The following is an 18,549-nucleotide window of genomic DNA, read 5'->3' on the forward strand; positions in this document are numbered from 1 at the left end:
CCATCCAGAGAGAGGTTGGCAGGGGCACAGTCTGAAGAGCAGTGCAGCACAGGCCCAATGCTTCCGTAGGAGAATATTGAGGTTATTGTTTGAACATAGGCTTGGGGTTTTCTGCAGATTTCAGTTACCTTAGGCCCAGGCGACAGAGGAGTAGGCTGTGGCGAGTCTTGTGAAACTGACTGACGGTGTTGTGGCTTTGACTAACCCAGGGGCCAGCCTGCCTTTCCAGCAGAAAGACAAAGCCCCTGAAATCAGAAGCAAAAAGAGCCCCCTTTCCTAATAAGGAGGCCTTTTAAACTTGCAATCTGCCTGCTGTCAACAGTGTTGTCTCACTCCCTGAGCTGTCCTTCCGCCGACAGACAGACGATGACCTTGTTCTCAGTAAGACTGTCTCCTGTAAGGGAGAGAAATCGATCAAGTTCCTCTCCAGGGCTGGATCCAGAGGAGGCAGTCCATAATGATCCCACCTTTCATTCCACACCGTTGTTCAGTGTGGACAAGGGCTGAGGGCCTCAGGCTGCACAGAAGGTTGGTGTGACAGGCACTGATCTCAAGGTTGGCGTTGCGAGCACACTTGAGGGCACTGCAGAAGGAAAGGCCTGGCCGCCGGCTTCCCTTCAGTGGACAGCCAGGCAGGTCCCGAGGTGCCGGGGCTGTACCACCTGCGGTGACTGTGTTAGACTGGGTCCTCTCAGGCAGCACAGCCAGCCGCACCTGTCTGTGTATGTTGCCAGGAAGGGATTCCTATCCAGGAGGGGCTCACCGGGTGATAGGAGGGGGTAAGTCCAGCCCAGTTCACGTGCAGGAGTTGGAAGTGACTCAATGGCCAGGAACACGGACAGCCTCTACTTGATGCTGGAAGATGGAGGGACATGCGACAGACAAGCTCTCTCTCCCCACGGACCTTTGCCATCCATCAGGGTGTCATAACCTAGACACGTTTGAGGAGCCAGTGGGAAGATGTCAACAACAGAAACCGCAAAGGCCCAGCAACAATACAAAGCGCAGCCGGGAACACTTCTTAAAGCCTCAGAGTGTTTCCAGGGAGGAGAGGAGAGCGGCCACGGTTGGGTTTGAGTTGGGATTTGGCGGCTCTCCGGGCGAGCTGGATCGATACAGAGGCACCAGGCCAGATGGAGAAATTCACGGTTTTCCACATACGTGCATGACTGTAAGGCTGGGCCTCTGTTTTCCTCCCCAGAGTGTGACTGCAACCCCTGGGGCGCCCTGGACAACACCTGTGATCAGACGGGCCAGTGTCGCTGTCGCCCCCATTACACCGGCCGGACCTGCAGCCAGTGCGCCCCGGGCTTCTACAACTATCCCGACTGCCTTGGTGAGTGACCAGGCGTTCCTCTCTGAAATAGTGTCCTTCGAGCAGCACCAGCAGGAAGAGTCCAAGAGGCTTGGACCAGGACAGGAGCTCTGCTGCAGGCAATCGAGTCTTACCCTGTTGTTTGACAAGCACTCCCTGGATTTTCTATAGACGCCTTTGACCTTATGCCCAGGTAACAGAGGCGGAACCTGTGGCTTCTTCATCTCCCTCATGCTTAGTTTCTTGGGGCCAGGGGGCTTCATAGTACATCAGAAATCTCTCGCTCGTGTCTCTTTTGGATGTGGCCCTCCTCGAGTTCAGGGAACATACTTTAAAATGTTTATTATTTACGACCACACAACACCTAGCCATTATGCCAGAAAACGAAGCCCAGTGTCATCCAGTCGATACATCCAATGCAGGGGCTGAGACTGTGGATCTTTATGGGAGCAGATAGCTCTGATCTTCTCCCTCAGAGCGGCCCGTGTGTTTGCAATCCAGCGCCAGGTTCCTGTGCCAGGAATATTCAAAACCAAACCAAACTCACCGCCATTGAGTTGATTCCAAGGCACGGCGACCCTAGGACAGGGTTAAACTGTGCTTCTGAGACTGTACATCTTTCAGGAAGCAGAAAGCGTCATCTTTCTCCGCCGAAGTAGCTGGTGGCTTTGAACTGATGATCTTTTAGGGATCAGCCCGACTCGTAACCCCCAGGGCTCCTGCCATGAATGCAGTGGCCTTAAAGACATGTCTGTGGGGCGGCTTTCACAGAGGAGGTGGGATGGTGGTAGGTCCTCTGGGTCCGCCACTTTCTGAGAGAGTTAAAAGTTCCGTCAAGTCCCAGGTCCTTTGTAAAGGAGAAAACATTCTCAGTTGCCTCCCATCTTCCAGAGTTGTTACTATGCTCCCAATGACAAGCCAGGTGAACACTTGTGTTATTGTTAGCACGTGGGTCAGACTCAGTCCTGTCAGGATACAGAAGTCCCTGGTCCCCTCCCTGCCACCCAGCCCAGCCTTCATGATGGGAGCAGGGACAGGTCTACGTGACTCCTGCACATACATCACTGGAATTGAACTTGGTGCATGACCTTCGGAAGCTTTTCCTTTCCCCAGCTCCAATGAGCACGAGGTTTTTTGCTCATTTTTTGCAAACAAGTTGTATTTCTTGCTGTATCCCCCCCATTATTGCTTTGGAAGGCAGAAGCAGTCTCCCCTGGATTCCGTTTATGCAGTGTGGCATCATGGGAGAGAGCCCCAGCTTCTGTTTACCAGAGAGGAAATGGGGACTGGTAGAGCCCAGGCAGCTTGCCCCTGATTGCCCAGCTGTCCAGTGGTGCCACAGCCTTTGCTACAGATGAATCCCTGACACATCACTACTGAGCTCTACCCGGCGGAGATCAGACTGAGGCAGGAAGACAGTTCGCTTGAGTTCAGTCTAACCATTCATAGTACTCACTCCTCCCCAGTAGCAGGGCCCTTGTGGTGCAAACGGGAGAGGAACAGAGGGTGCTAGTCCCGGGGAGGGCAGGGGAGGGGGCTGTTGAGCCACATGGACTGGTGGGAACTTGACCCAGTGGGAAGGGAACATGGGTGGGGGCTCTGAAGATGTTCTCTCCGCCCATGAATCTACTCCTTCACCCACTTAACCAAGCAGGATCCTGAAGCTTGAGGAGGGAGGAGGCAAGTGGGGTGCGTTCCCCAACCACGTCCAGCATCGCTCTCCCGTCAATTATGCACCTACAGTTACATACCAACCAACGGGTACCATCAGGCCTGGTGGCAGAGTGGGCAGTGAGGGAGAAAGATGCGGCTTTCGGGCAGTTCTCCTCCGTCCAGTCGGCCCCCGTGAGGTGGAATGGGCGGATGGCCATGAGTTTGGAGGGTGTTAAGTGCTCAGCTCATCTGGATTGGACGGATTGGCACTGTATAGTGTACAATGGCCCATTAAAATATCTCTTGGTCCAATGTTGCCCTCTGCTGGAAAAAATTTGAGACATCAAAATTGTGGAATCTACATTTACAACTCACTGCCATTGAGTGGGTTCTTACTCCTGAAAACCCTGTAGGACAGGATAGATCTGCCCTGGTGGGTTTCTGAGGCTGTAACTCTTTATGGAAGGTGAAAGCCTCATCCTTCTCCCCCAACATGGCTGGTGGTTTTGAAATGTTGACCTTGTGGTTAGCTGCCAGAGTGGTTCAGTGGCCAAAGGGATGATTTGGGGATTGAACATCAGGAATACATTTGGGGTCCTTTCCTAAGAATCACATGCACAGTCCTTGCCACTCATCTATCAGAAATATACACCGAACACGTCCTATTTTTTAAAAAGACAAGAACAATTATAAAAATGCAAAACAGCAAAAGAAACAGAGAAGAGACAAGGAAACACACTCCCCTTCCGTCCACGTTTAAACCAGTTCTACCTCCACAGGCTCCAGCAGTTACTGTGATGCCGCCGGCACCGCTGAGTCCAGTTTGGTAAGTGGAACATTCTAGAAGGCTTGAACTTCTAACTACTGTGTTGATACTTGGGAAAGGCTATCATATTTGGGCCCTTCTTTAAATTCACAGTAAATTAAAATAAGATGTGATGCCCAATCTCTTTGAGAAGGTAGGTGTTTAATTTGAAAGCCCACATATAACCTTTGTCTGGTTTTTAAAAATAGAGGTTTGTTGAAACATTCCACTACTTTGAAAATTCCATCTATCCTCAAGCCCCTTGAAGCCCCCTGTAAGGATCATTTAAACCAGGGGTCCTCAAACTACGGCCCGCAGGCCACATGCTGCCGGGCAAGGACGTTTATCCGGCCTGCTGGGTGTTTTTGCCCCATTTTGTTTTTTACTTCAAAATAAGATATGTGCAGTGTGCATAGGAATTTGTTCATAGGTTTTTTTTTTTTAACTATAGTCTGGCTCTCCAACAGGTCTGAGGGACAGTGAACTGGCCCCCTGTTTAAAAAGTTTGAGGACCCTTGATTTAAACCTTTATTCTGGAGATGTCATGTTTAGTCGAACTTTCCACCACCTGTCTGCCGGTGTGTCAGGCCAGGTGGCTTGTGTTTTGCGATGGTGATAGAAGTTCTACTGTGGGTATTTCAAATACCAGCCTGTCACCCGGGGTGGATAGCTTTCAACTGAGTTTCCAGAGAGTCAGCCTAAATCTGCCCATGAAGACCCAACAGATCCCAATAGAATGTGGCCCAATATAGTGCTGGCCTGGTGACAAGTCACCCTGTTACACATAAGATCGCCATGAGTCGGAGAAGTCCTGATGGCCACTAAGAAGACCTCTAAGCCCATAGCCATCAAGTGGATTCTGACTCGGAGTGAACCTATGGAAAACAGCAGCGTCCTGCTCTCCCTGCCGCTTAGTCTGCAGGCATGGCTCCCAGGAAGCCTGCCCATAAGCTCATCCTAGCCACAGAGTTAACACAATGAAGAAAATCAAAGTCCAGCTATGCATGAATTGAAGCTGTGTCCCAAACAAGTACGAGTATTTACTGTTACTCCAAGTACCATACTCTGGTCCTTGTACGTTGAATAATTTTCAAAGAGCTATAAAACTTAACGTTTACCTGGCCTCAGAGTCTAGAGAGGTTGAACAAACACCCCAGGCCCTGGGTAGGTTAGTGGGGAGAGAAGGTCTGTAATCTGCTGGGAAGATTCCCCCTATTAAAGCAAAACAGTGAATCTTGCACCACCACCCTACAAGTTGCCATTGAATTGATTCTGACACGTGTGTGTGTGTGTGTGTGTGTGTGTGTGTGTGTGTGTGTGTGTGAACTGTGTGTGCCAGAACCGTGCTCCATAGAATTGGGGGGGCGGGGGGGGGGGCATTCCAGTTGAACATGTGATTGTGCTTTAGGTGAAAGTTCCCACAGCAAATTCATTTTCCATCCAATCATTTATACACAAATGGTTCTGTGACAGTGATGACAGTCAATACCCTCCCTTGTCTACCCTAGGTGCCCTCTCCCCGTTGTTGGCACCCATGCCCCTTCCGGGCTTTTTATCTGGGCTTGGGGGTAAATGTTGCCCTTTGGTCACATGTAATTGATTGTTCTAAGGAGCATATGACTGACACTCACAAGTGTCTATTTTTCAGGTCAGTTTGTGTGTTGGTGGACAGGTGGCCTCCAGGAATGTGTTCAGTTCCACATTAGCAAGGTGACTGAAGGTTGTAGTTTGGGGGCTCCTCCAGGATCTATCAGCCCAGCAAGTCTAGTTTTCTTTACTTAATGAACTTGAGTTTTGTTCTACATTTTTCTCCCATCCTAACCGAGACCTTCTGTTACATCGAAGTGGTCAGCAGTGGTAGCCAGAGACTACTTAGCTCTTCTGGTTTCAAGCGAGAGAAAACCAGGGTTCATGGGGCCACTAGTGCTGTGGACTCATCGGTTTCTGACTCTGGTTTTCCTCACCCTCTGCAGCAGCAGAGCAGAGAGCAATAGCAGTATTTTAGCTTCCCCTCCCCAGAGTTTGAGACTGCAGATTGCCACTCGGCAAACTCGGTGCCAAGCACTGTCTTCAGGTACCGTGTTTGGTTCCTGGGTCTAGATGACCCTGAAGGCTCCATTGGTTTTCAATGACTCATTTTTCAGGCATAAATCACCACACCTTATTCCCAAGGAGCCTCCGGGTGGATTTGAACCTCCCAGTTAGCAGCTGAGTACATTAACTGTCTCTACCACCGGTGGACACCCCCCCCCCAGATAAACCTAATTATTGTTTGATCCTCAAGATATGAAGTATCCAGATATTGTCCCCAATTGATTAACACGATCAACAGAATCTGGCAATATTGAAAATCAGGGTGTTTTTCAGGTTTTCGGTTCCCACGTGTTCTCATTTTGTGGATCATGTGTGTAACAAAGAGATGGAAAAACGAAAAAGGCATAAACATGCTGTTGAAATCTATCCAAGACGTTTAACCCCTCTGGTACACTTAATTTATTTTCATGTGCAAAATTTATTTCTGTGACAAGTCTTCGCTCAGAAACCCTGCTTAAAAACACGCCTTATTTCCAAAATGTCCAATGTGAGTTTGACTTTCATTCAAAGGGGTTTTGCCAATGCAAGCTTCACGTTGAAGGTTCGACTTGCCACCTCTGCAAACCTTTGTACTGGAATCTGGCCACAGCAAACCCCGAAGGATGTTCAGGTAAGGGTTCCTGTCCACCATCATTGACCATATTGTACCTTCTTCAGTGTCTACTTGCCCCCCTAAAGAGCTATGTATTGAGTCAATTCCATGTTTCTGAAATTCCATGTGACTTCATCTAAACATATATATTCCCACCTTTGGCAGAACTTCTGTCATTTCCAAAATCTCAATACGGGATTTATATCCTGTGTCCACATGTATTTTGTCATTTGCTAAGGAAGTTGCCTCTTTGTTATTAGACCCCATCCTCCTTTAATTTTCGTGTGGGCTTCTGCTGAAACAGAACTTAAGCTGCTGAGCTGAGTGAATCAGCTTAGGCAGAGAGTCTGTTGCCAAGTCCAGCATATCAGTGATGACCTTGGTGCTAGAGACCACGTAAAATTTCATGATGTTGCAGCTTTGATCTCGGAGTGACCATACGTGAGCAATTGCTCTTAGTGGGCGAATGGTATTGATCTGTCTGTCCTGCTGACTACCGAAAGCATTCCAAGAATAGGCCTCCGTGGTACAAACTGCAGCTCTGCTGAGGTGTGCTAGCCAGTGTGTAGGATTTCAGGTGAGCAATGTGCCCAGGGATGGGGACTGTCCTTGTGTAATGCTGGGTTATCTCCACAGAATGCCAGTGCAACGTGGCGGGGACCGTAAGTGAAACTGGAGAGTGCGGGCAGGTAAGTGGGCTGAGTTTTCCTATGGTAACAGGAGCATGTGGTAGCGGTTGATTGTGGACTTGCAGCGGGAGTTTATCAGTACCTCTCTAATTGGAAGATGAAGTGTCCTGGTGGGTTACGCACTGGCTGTTTGCCTCAAGGTCTTCTGTTCAAAACCACCAGTTGCTCTGCAGGAGAGAGAGGAGGCTTTCTACTCCTGTAAAGATTTACAGTCCTGGAAACCTGTCCGATGGAGTCACTGTGAATCGGAATTAGCTGACTTTATGTAATGGGGTGGGTTTGGGGGCAGCGATGGCACAATGGTAGCATCCTCACCTTCCATGGGGAGACTGGGTCCACATCTCAGCTAAAGCCGCTCATGCGCCGACACCCCATGTCCGTGGAGGCTTGCCATGCTGCTAAGATGTTCTACCAGTTTCCATGGAGATTTCCGAGTAAGGTAGCCATGGGAAAACGCTCAGGAAAACCCTACGGATCACCGTGGTCTGATTATGTTAGTCTGGGTAGACTAGAGAAACAAATTCATGGAGACACTCATAGGCATATAAGGAAGAGGTTTATATACAAGAGCAACTGTCCATTAAGAAAACATCCCAACCCAGTCCAGTCCAAGGCCATAAGTCTGATATTAGCCCATATGTCAGATACCAATCTATAAAGTCCTCTTTAGACTCATAAAACACATGCAGTGAAGCCAAATGCAGGATGATCACAGGCCAGTGGATAGAAAGTCTTTGGGTCCAGTGTCATTGTAAGCATCTCAGTGCTGGCAGGGGTCTCTACATGGCTTCTTCAGTTTCAGAAGTCTGGTTGCATCAAGGTAGGTCCATGTGGCTTCTCCAACTTAGGGCACTAGCACACTTCCATGTGTCTTGTCAGCTGAAATGTCTCCCAGGGAGTGGCAGAGAGAGAGCAGTGTCTCCCGCCTCCAATGAGGAAGTACCAGATTTCTCAGAATTCTCAGGCGAAGGCCATGCCCATACAGAGGCCTCCTTGGCTATGATCTGATTGACAAGCTAGACTCCACCCCTACACTCTTAATCCTCAAATTGACCAATGATTATACATGTACCCCACTGATGCATAGCCAGTCCTGAGGGTGGTGTGGGGTCTAGCAGGGTTCCTTCGTTCCATTATGCACGGTGGTCTCCATGAGTTGGGGCCAAGTCCACTGCAGCTAACACCAGTGCAGGATGCGTAGTGCTCCTGGCTGCCACTGCTTCCCATTAGACACCGCCAGTTTTAAGGCTTGACGATGAGAGAGTTCTGTGCTGTATCAACTTTGATCACTTGGCTCGTCCTGCAGATAAATGGTGACTGCCACTGCAAACCCCATGTCCGCGGTCGTTCCTGTGCCACCTGCGAAGATGGATATTTTGCTTTGCAAAATGACAGTTACTTTGGATGTCAAGGTAAATACCTGTAGGTGGCTCTGTTAAACACAAACGTGGCTGGACAAAGACGGCCAGATAGCTTATTTCTTTCTTTGTTCATTATCTTCATGCAGGACCATCTGGGCGGCGTGGTGGAAGTGGGGAGGATGGCACTGAAAAATCCGACTCAGGGAATCTGGCTAACACTTTAGTTGAAATTAGCAATAAGTTGCACGTGGACTGCTTCTACCTCACCGCCTACGGTGGCTTTTCTGTTAAGGAATGAGCGTCGAGAAAGGGGAGGACAGCTGTTAATTTCATAATTTTTCTTAGGAATAATGTTGCGTGAAATAATAAGAGTGCAGGACAGGGGCCCCACCAGTCTGTCTTTTTAGCCTTTGCTCCTTTGCACACAGTCTTGCTAACAGGACTCTATTTCTGTCACCTCAGGATTGGACACGAGGGTTTCCGCGTGCTTCAGTAGCATATGGCCAGCTTACAAGCTGACTGGTGGAGGGACACTGTTTCCATGTGGGGCGTTCTTAAGTATTGCACGTCCCTGTCTGATGTCAGCTGTGGCAGAGGAAAGGCGACGTATGCAGCGAAGGGATTGTTGGTGGTCTCTTCTTCTAGAGGGAAGGAAAGAATTTAGCACTGGGGGCCGGGGAGACGCTGTATTAGTCTTTTCAGGCGATAGCAAACATTTTTAAGTCATTTTATTGGGGGCTTGTACAACTCTTATCACAATCCATCCATCCATCCATTGTGTCAAGCACATTTGTACATTTGTTGCCATCATCATTCTCAAAACATTTTCTTTCTACTTGAGCCCTTGGTATCAGCTCCTCATTTTTCCCCTCCCTCCCCACTCCCCTCCCTCATGAACCCTTGATAATTTATAAATTATTATTATTTCATTATGTCTCACACTGTCCTATGTCTCCCTTTACCCACTCTTCTGTTGTCCATCTCCCAGGGAGGGGGTTATATGTAGATCCTTGTAATTGGTTCCCCCACCTTCCCACCACCCTCCTGGTATCACCACTGTGACTACTGGTCCTGAAGGGATCATCTGTCCTGGATTCCCTGTGTTTTCAGTTCCTATCTGTACCAGTGTACCTCCTCTGGTATAGCCAGATTTGTAAGGTAGAATTGGGATCATGATAGTGGGGGGAGGAAGCATTTAGGAACTAGAGGAAAGTTGTATGTTTCATCATTGCTATACTGCACCCTGACTGGCTCATTTCGTCCCTGAGATCCTTCTGTAAGGGGATGTCCAGTTGCCTACAGATGGGCTTTGGGTCCCCACTCCTCACTCCTCCTCATTCACAATGATAAGTTTTTTATTCTTTGATGCCTGATACCTGGTCCCTTCGACACCTTGTGATCAGGCTCTAGAAAATTACCACAGAGAGAATGGCTTCAAACAGGAAGGCCTGCCTTACACTGTTTGGACAACCAATTACATGCACAAAGCTGCGATGTAAAAATTAGGTCAAATTCACTGGTTGTAGGTTAGGCCTTGGACATTTCTATTCTCCGGGGTATAACTCAACCCATAAAGATGGTGTGACGGCTAACCGCTGCTGTTTTCTGACTTTTAGGGTGTCAGTGTGACATTGGGGGTGCTCTGACACCCTTGTGCAACAGAACCTCTGGGGAATGCAGATGCCGGCAGCACGTTGTGGGGAAGGCCTGCCAGCGGTGAGTCTTTAGGGATTCCTGAGCTTTGGGTTAATGTTGTGGAAGACTACTTTAGATATTCCTTCCGGTCTCTGCGGACAGTGCTAAGGACAGAGGGGGAGGGGACGCTGCGCCATAATTTGAAATCTGGACACTTATCTCTAAGCCTGGTTGAAACATGAAGTATTGTTGCCCACAAAAGCCAGTTCCATGTCATAGGTCACGGAAGGTTGCCCCTGAACTGTGGTACAGGTACAATAGCCCAGATAAGTGAGAAGAGACCAGGAAGCACTGGGGTGGGTTCACAGGGCAGAATTTCTGTGTACAAGTCAAAGCCCAAGAGAGCAAAGCCGATGGACTGGCCTGCAGAGAAGGGCAGTAAGGAGAGGTGTGTTCACCATGCCAAAGAGGCTCAGTTCCTACTTCTCCCTCAGGGCCGTGAGTGAGGGGTCTGAGAAAGGACAGGTGTGCGACCTGGGGAAGGGATTAAAAACTGTGTGATGGGGAAAGCAGTCCCTTGTTTCATACACAGCAAGTTTCAGTGAACTGTAGGAGTCAGAGAACAAAGTGGACACGAGACCTCAAAGGGATGGCGAGGAAGCAGCAAGTATGGCAACAGCGCTACACGCAGTAGAAGGTATGGGAAGAGGAACACATCTATAGACGGGTTTTCTTTAAGACTAGCCAAGTTCATGGGAGACCAGAGGAACTTCTTAAATAGGTCCATAAGCCATTTGTGCCGATGGCTTATCTCTCCAAACTTAGGCTGGTAAAGCGACAGTTAAATAAATAAAAGTATGCTCCCCCCACCCCCACCTTTATCAGCATGGCTTCAAATCAAGAAAGGTGTGCATCAAGGGTTGTATCCTCTTACCATACTTATCCACGCTGTATGGTGAGTAAATCATCAGAGAAACTGGCTTGTAGGGAGAGGATTGCAGCACCAGCATTGAAGGAAGGCTTATTAACAACCTGTGATACGTAGATGATACAACCTTGCTTGCTGAAAGAGAGGAGGACTTGAGGTACTGGCTGATGAAGATCAAGGAGCGCAGCCTGTGGACTGCACCGCGATGGAAGTAGACCAGACCATGATAAGTGGAGGAGAGGCGGAAGCTGTCAAGGATTTCATCTTGCTTGAATCCATAGTCGCGCCCGTGGAAGCACAGCAGTCGGAGATCAGCTGGTGCCTCGCATTGGGTCAATCTCCTGCAGAAGACTTCTTTAAGGTCTTGGCAAGCAAAGATGTTACTTTGAGGATTAGGGTGCCCCTGACCCAAATCGTGGGATTTTCAATTGGCTCGTATGCATGTGAAAGTTGGACCTTGACCAAGGACGACCGAAGAAGAATCGGTGCATTTGAGTGACAGTGCTGGCAAAGCAGAGTGAAAAGTACCGCGGACTGCCGAAAGAGCCACAAAACTGCCGTGGAAGGAGTACAGCCACGATCCTCTTTAGAGGCAAGGATGGTGTTCATTTCCTGCACTTCGCACGTTGCCAGGAGGGACCGCTCCCTGGAAAAGGACATCCTGTTTGGTGCAGTAGAGGGGCAGCGGCAAAGAGGAAGGCCCTCGAAGCGATGGGTGGACCCCGGGGCTGCAACCACGGGCTCAATCACCGGGAGAACTGTGCGGATGACGCAGGCTGCGCCCGGCGGGTCTTGTTCGGTTATAGACCCAGGGTCGCTCTGGAGCACAACTGCCTTGACGGACTGCTCCTACAACAAGCACAACCACAATCACAGCAACAACTCTCGGCATGTTTGTCTCCTTTCAGCGAAGCAAGGGATTGGTTAGTTTGGGGGTTGAAGTAATGCAACCCAATGGAGATGAAATTCCTCACCCTGGGGTAAGCATGTTGACTTTCTACATTACAAATACACATATGCGTATGCCTGTGTGTGTGTATGTGTGTGCACACGTATACACACTGGACAGTGACGGGGCTTCAAAAAGTTCATGGAAAATTCCATTGCCTTTCAATTATGTGAACTTTTTGAAGCCCCTTCATATACGTATGTACATATATACTTTCAACTTTAGGACTTATCTTTTGATTTAGAGGCAAATGATAACATAAAGAAGGGTTAATAACCCAACCGTATATGTGCTCCTGCACCTTTTCTCCAGGTTTGTAAATGTTGCATTTTGGGGGTACTTAGGCATCCCAATACTTGTCTGTGATATTATCTTAACATTTGTAGCTTTACTTAAGTGTTTAGAAGTATTCAAGTTCATTTTATTTTCGAAATGATTTGTCTCATAGGAAGCATAATTTATATTCACTGTAGAAATTTTAGAAAGCACAAGAGTAAAAAGATAAACATCTTCCGTTTATTACAGTTCTACTCTGACATACAGTTTTTTCTATAATTACCGTGTCATTATGTTGTTTCAATGATTTTATTATTATAAAATCTTTTATGTTAGTTATGTGATGCTATGCACAATTTTATAGATTCCTGGAAGTAGAATTACTGGGTTAACAGGTACAAATATTTTTAAAACTCTTAATAATTTGCCTCCAAAAGAAGGGTAACCATCCCCAGTTGCAAGGAAACATGCTCTTTTATTTCCTTTAACTAATCGATCTTTATGGCTTTAGCTATGACTACAATATCAAAATGTGTTATTCTGAATATAAAAAATAATTTAAATATAAAATGCCACACAACCCCTGGACTGTGTTTGATCCTTTTATATCAGGATCATTATTAGGGAAAAAATTTATTCAGTGGTATCTAGTTTTTAAAAAACAAACAAGAACACAAGGCATCAAAAGTAATTGAAATGTTCTACATATACATATAATTATGTATCTAACACGTCAATTTTCCACATTAAGTATTTTCTGTTCACTATGGTGTCTGGTGACTGGCATATAAGTGTTCAAGAAACACTTGTGCAACGAGTGAATGAATGCATGTATCTAAATGGATTAATAATGACCTTACATTAAATGACCTATTTGACTTTTCTAAGTTGTTGGCAACTGTTTAGACCATATTGCAGAGTTTTGTCACTATGGGCTATGCTCAAGGAGTTTCCCATTGTAATCCTTGGGATGAGTAGGTGAGGGGTGTGTTTTCTGTGAATGTTTACATTGAGTGAAAACAGTAAGTTAGTAAAAGAGGAGGGGACCTCTCTCATTCATCTTTATTTAATTCACTCTGCCAATTTGGGGGGGGGGTCCTTTTATCAGTAGCAGTTGGAATTAAGGCGTGCATGGGTGGTGCCCACTGGGAGTTAACAGGCTTGGCTTGGCAGCTAACTGAAAGGTTAGAGGTTAAAGTCTACCCAGAAGGACCTCAGAGGATACCCCTGATGCTCATTCTGAAAAATTAGCCATGAACACCCTATGGAGCACAGTTCTATTCTGAAACACATTTTTTTTTTAACGATTTGGATTAAAGGATATTCAGCTGCCTAATGAACATCAACATGTACTTTTTGTTTATTAAAGACCTGAAAACAACTACTATTTTCCGGATTTGCATCATATGAAGTATGAGCTAGAAGATGGTACCACCCCGAAAGGGGGAGTCGTTCGCTTTGGATCTGATGCCCTGCAGTTTCCTGAGTTTAGCTGGAGGGGATATGTCCAGATGAGCTCTGCACAGGTAGGTGACCCCGTGAGACAATGAAGAGCAGTCTGTCTCCTTTCCTGTTACACTCACAGTGAACCTCCCCAGAAGTGAACCATCCCCAAATGGAGACCCGAATTCTTGCTCCTTGGGGTGTTGCGTAAGGTTCAGAGTCAGCTTAGATTTTAATTGATACAGTTAGATACGGCATGCACAGTTCACCGTTAGGTTAATTTGACCACCAATCAAGTCAGAAAATGAAGTAATTCAAGAAAAATGGTGTTTTCCTCTGGAGACTTTTTTCCAAAATGGGATTGGGCTGTATTATAGCCTAATCTTTAAAGCGATTTTTGGAAAATAAAAATGATTTGGCTTAAATAAGAACAATAAAGTTTGTATATTGATAGTTTTTGACAATTTCAAAAATCATTTTATTGGGGGTTTGTACAACTCTTATCACAATCCATCCATCCATCCATGTGTCAAGCACATTTGTACATTTATTGCCAACATTCTCAAAACATTTGCTTTCTTCTTGCGCCCTTGGTATCAGACAATTTTTTAAAAAAGACTCTGAATTGCTATTTGCATAGAAATTTTGGTAAAGAATGAGTTGGTGCTATATAAGCTTTCTTTTTCCATATATTTTTCCTTCATTCTTCTCTACTTTGCATATCTTGGCTTTGCATTGGAATGATTAAGGGGCTCTGTACATTACTTAATTACGTCCAGAACTTATGTAATATTTATGACTCAAAAATTATGTATTATCTTTGGGTAGTTTTGTTCTCAGAATTTCTCTTTGTGATTGGTTTCTTCAAGCAGCACTTTATCAGTGGTGGCATTCAGAATAAGATAGGAAAAGTGACATTACCATAAAAAATGGTAACCTAAGATTGGTTGTTCGCAGACTTGCTGTTGATCACAGCTAGTCCTTGGAAATACTGGGGACAGGTGCCTGGTTCTCTTGAGACTTCCATTGGTTCTAATGTAGCTTCTTACTGGCCTTAACCTCTCACCAAAGTTCCTTTTCCAGTAGTACTTATGATCTTAAGATATTTTGCTTTTTCTCCATTCTTGCCAAAGACAGCAGTGCTCTGAGGTTCATTTAATATTCAGAAGAATGGAGCACGTTCTAGACGTCATAATAGGATGTGAATGATAGAACCCAATCACGGGAGATACCTTCTCATACATGTTTACCATTTGAAATAGGGGAAGGTTGACACAAAGGAGTGTTGCTTTTTTTTGGTCAAAGTAGCAAATAACTATTTATTGAGCACTGCAGCAAGCAGCAAGACCCAGATATCTAGAATGGCCCCTTTCCTCAAAGAACTTACCACCTCATTGGAGAAACAGAAAATAAAAGGAATGAATTCTAGCGGTGGATTTTCTGGGGAAGTACTTTTAGGTAGAGGGCCCTTAGGGGTGTCCTTTAAATCACCACCTGACTCTATTCCTAATACATTTTTGTATTTTGCTTTCTGACTTTGATTTAACACTTAAAGACATGTTCAGTCAAACTGAGAGGATCAGTTGGAGTTCCTCTACTGGGAACCAGATCAAGTGATGCTACCAAAAGTCAGCCTTTATGCTCACAGATGTCCCATTCAACCAATGTCCCCTGCGTCTTAACCAAGGTGCTGGAGGAGAGACCAAAAGGTCACTGATTTGGGCATCTCCAATGTTCCTGGACATTCCTTAGGTCACAGCAGGATCTGGACATAGGCTGTGTGTAGCCCATAATTCAATAGGCTACTCTTTCCAAAGCATTTGACCATGTGGATCACAATGAACTCTGGATAACCTTGAGAAGAGTAGGAATTCCAGAACCCTTCATTGTGCTCCTGGGGAACCTGGACATGCATCAGGAGGCAGCTGTGCCCAGAGACTGATGGCTGCAGGGTTTAAAAATCAGGAAAGGTGTACATCGGGCTGAATCTTTTCACCATACTTATTCAAGCTGTATGGTGAGCAAATCATCAGCGAAGCTGGATTATATGAAGAATGTGGCATCAGGGTTGGAGGAAGGCTTATGAACAACCTATGGTGTGCATATGATACAACTTCGCTTGCTGAAAGGGAGGGGGACTTGAGGCACTTGCTGATGAAAATCAAGAATTTTGGCCTTTGGTATGGGTTACAGCTCAATGTAAAGAAGACCAAAATCCTCACCACTGGACCAATAGGTCTCATCATCATAACTGGGGAAAAGATTGAAGCTATCAATGATTTTCTCTTGCTTGGACACAATCAACGCTCATGAAAGCAGCAGTCAAGAAATCTAAAGATGCATTGCATTAGGTCAATCTGCTGCATAGGACCTCTCAGAGCATGAAAAATCAAGGATGCTGCATCGAGGACTAAAATGTGCCTGACCCAACCCATGGTATTCTCAGTTGCCTCATATGCATATGAAAGTTGGATATTGAATAAGGAAGACAGAAAAAGAATCGATGCGTTTACATTGTGGAGTTGATGAAGAATATTGAAAGCACCATGGATTGATCAAAGGACCAACAAGTCTGTCTGAGAAGAAGTGCGACCAGGGTGCTCCTTAGAGGGCAGGATGGGGAGACTGCGTCTCATGTACTGTGGACATGTTGCCAGAACGGACCAGTCCCTAGAGAAGAGCATCATGCTGGGGAAGGTCAAGGGCAGTGAAAGCGAGGAAGGTCCTCGGAGAGAAGGACTGGCAAGGCTGCCCTGGTGGGCTCAAGCAGAGGCACCCTGGTGAGGAGGGTGCACGTCCGTGCAGTGCTGTGTTCTCTTGCACATGGGGTCACTATGGTTGATGGCACCTGGCAAGAACAACTCTTTCCTGCAGAGGTCCTCACTGGTGCAAATGCTCGATGCAGTCAGCTGCTAACCAAGCTCGTTGGTTTGGGTCCACCCAGAGACACCTTGGTAGAAAGGCCTGGGGATCCACTCCTGAAAAACCCAGGCCTTGACAACTCCAGGGGGCGTAGTTCTCCCGTGACACACAAACTCCTGAACCTTGGAGTTGGAGCTGATGCGACAAGGACTGATTTGGTTTGGGGTGGGGTGGGTGGTCCTTCCCGTGAGATCACTGGCTCTGCAGTGCTCACAGTGTATGATGTGAAGGACAGGGCCCCCCATCCTCTGGCTTGAGAAGCCCACATTCTCCATGGCTAGGGGGTGGAGAAGAAAGTTCCTAAGCCTCAATAGGCATGTTTTAGTTACGGTAGATTTTACCTCTGAGGTGTTTGGAGTTTGTCACCTTTCCTTAGCTGCCTGGGGTGTTGGCGACCGTCAGAATGGTACGTATGTGCAATGGATCCTGGAGGGACCTTGTCCTTGTCCCTGTCCCCGGGTGGTGGCGTAAATCATGCACGTTTCTTTCCTTCTCTTCTGTCTTTCTGTGCCTCCCAGCCAGTGGTGGTTGTCCCCATCACTGTGGCTTTCCTTCGACTAGTCTGTCTGCTGCTCCACTCTGCCTGCCTGGTCACAGACCGATCAAGCGCGCATGCCGCTGGCTGCGGGAGTGCATTGTCACTGTATCTGTGATTGTAAGTGATTTTAATTCATTGTGAGCCTGCCTGCTTCCATCTTGCTAGCGTTGGTGACTTGTGTGCTTGATGTGTGGGGGTGAGTATGTAGCTGTGTGCACGTGCGACTGAAAGACCATTCGAGACATTGGAATGGCATGCGGTCATTGTCTGGCTAGCATGTCTTTTAACCTGGAGTCTCTTCTCTCCTTTGTGGCTTGCTGGTATTTTTCAGAATGAAGTAAAGATCATGTTGAATGTGGGGAAGTCAAAGCTCTCCTTGTTTCGTGTGGTTCTGAGATATATTAACCCTGGACCTGACGCAGTATTTGGCCACATCACTCTTTACCCATCCTCGGATAAGGCAGGTAGGTGTGTTTTAAATCATCTTTGCAATTGGCAAATGACCAGCACTTTTCCCCCAGTTCCCACACATTTGACGATCTTCAGAAGATTGTCAGTCTGTGTCTCCTGAGGGTGATTCTGAATGTCCTTCATTGTGGTTGGTTTTTGTCCTCGAGAGGCTCAGCATATTTCTGTTTCATCATGAACCTTATCACTAACTGGCATGAGAAACCATCAATAGAACAAGCGGAGTCTTGATTTCACCACAGGGAAGAGCTAACTCACAGCTTCTTCATGCTGAAGGCGGCATCCTCTTCCTCGTGCTCTTTGAGAGGCGTCGGCCTACTGTGCTCGCTCCTCCCATTGTTTCAAGGTGGAATGGGTCCAGGTGGGGATGCTGCATGGAATCTCAGGGAGGCACATGGTTAATGTGCTCAGCTGCTAACCAACAGGTTGGTGATTAAGATTTACCAGAGGTGCCTCTGAGTAAACACCTGGCAACCTACTCACTACGAGTCAGCATCAACTCAATAGCAACTAGTACTGGCGGGAATTCTTCAGATGAGTGCTGGAAAGCATGAGGCCCCCGAGAGAGCTCCAGGTAGGACTTGTAATCTTCATTTAGGAATGGGGGAATCCAGGATGGATTTCTGAGGGCAAGGGGACAGCAGAAAAGAACAAGTTGGCCACAGTCAGAGATGAGACTGAAGTCTGCTCTGTAAGGAATTTGAGCATCCATCAACCCTGGAAGCAGATTCTGGAAAGCACTGGGAATCCAAGGACATGCAATGACATCAATGATTTAGAGGCAAAAATAAAAACATCTTTTTTTTTTTTTAGCATGTGTGTTAGTCTGGGTTGATTAGAGGAACAAATCCAGAGATACTCTTATGTGTGTAAGAGAGAAC

At 46.8% G+C, this 18,549-nt stretch overlaps 1 protein-coding gene across 1 annotated transcript in view; it reads left to right on the forward strand.

Annotated features, from left to right (window-relative positions):
* The window catches only part of LAMA3 (laminin subunit alpha 3), a 259,097-nt gene that overhangs the window by 97,680 nt on the left and 142,868 nt on the right, over positions 1–18,549 (forward strand). Inside the window, 8 exon segments of the mRNA XM_045296310.1 lie at positions 1,202–1,336; positions 3,748–3,794; positions 6,378–6,477; positions 7,096–7,148; positions 8,455–8,560; positions 10,126–10,225; positions 13,667–13,823; positions 17,532–17,664. Of these exon segments, the coding sequence (XP_045152245.1) occupies positions 1,202–1,336; positions 3,748–3,794; positions 6,378–6,477; positions 7,096–7,148; positions 8,455–8,560; positions 10,126–10,225; positions 13,667–13,823; positions 17,532–17,664 (831 nt within the window).

This window comes from Echinops telfairi, unplaced genomic scaffold (assembly GCF_000313985.2).
Source record: "Echinops telfairi isolate 266 unplaced genomic scaffold, ASM31398v2 ScPeMD7_7400;HRSCAF=8409, whole genome shotgun sequence".
In the NCBI taxonomy this organism is placed as follows: Eukaryota; Metazoa; Chordata; class Mammalia; order Afrosoricida; family Tenrecidae; genus Echinops; species Echinops telfairi.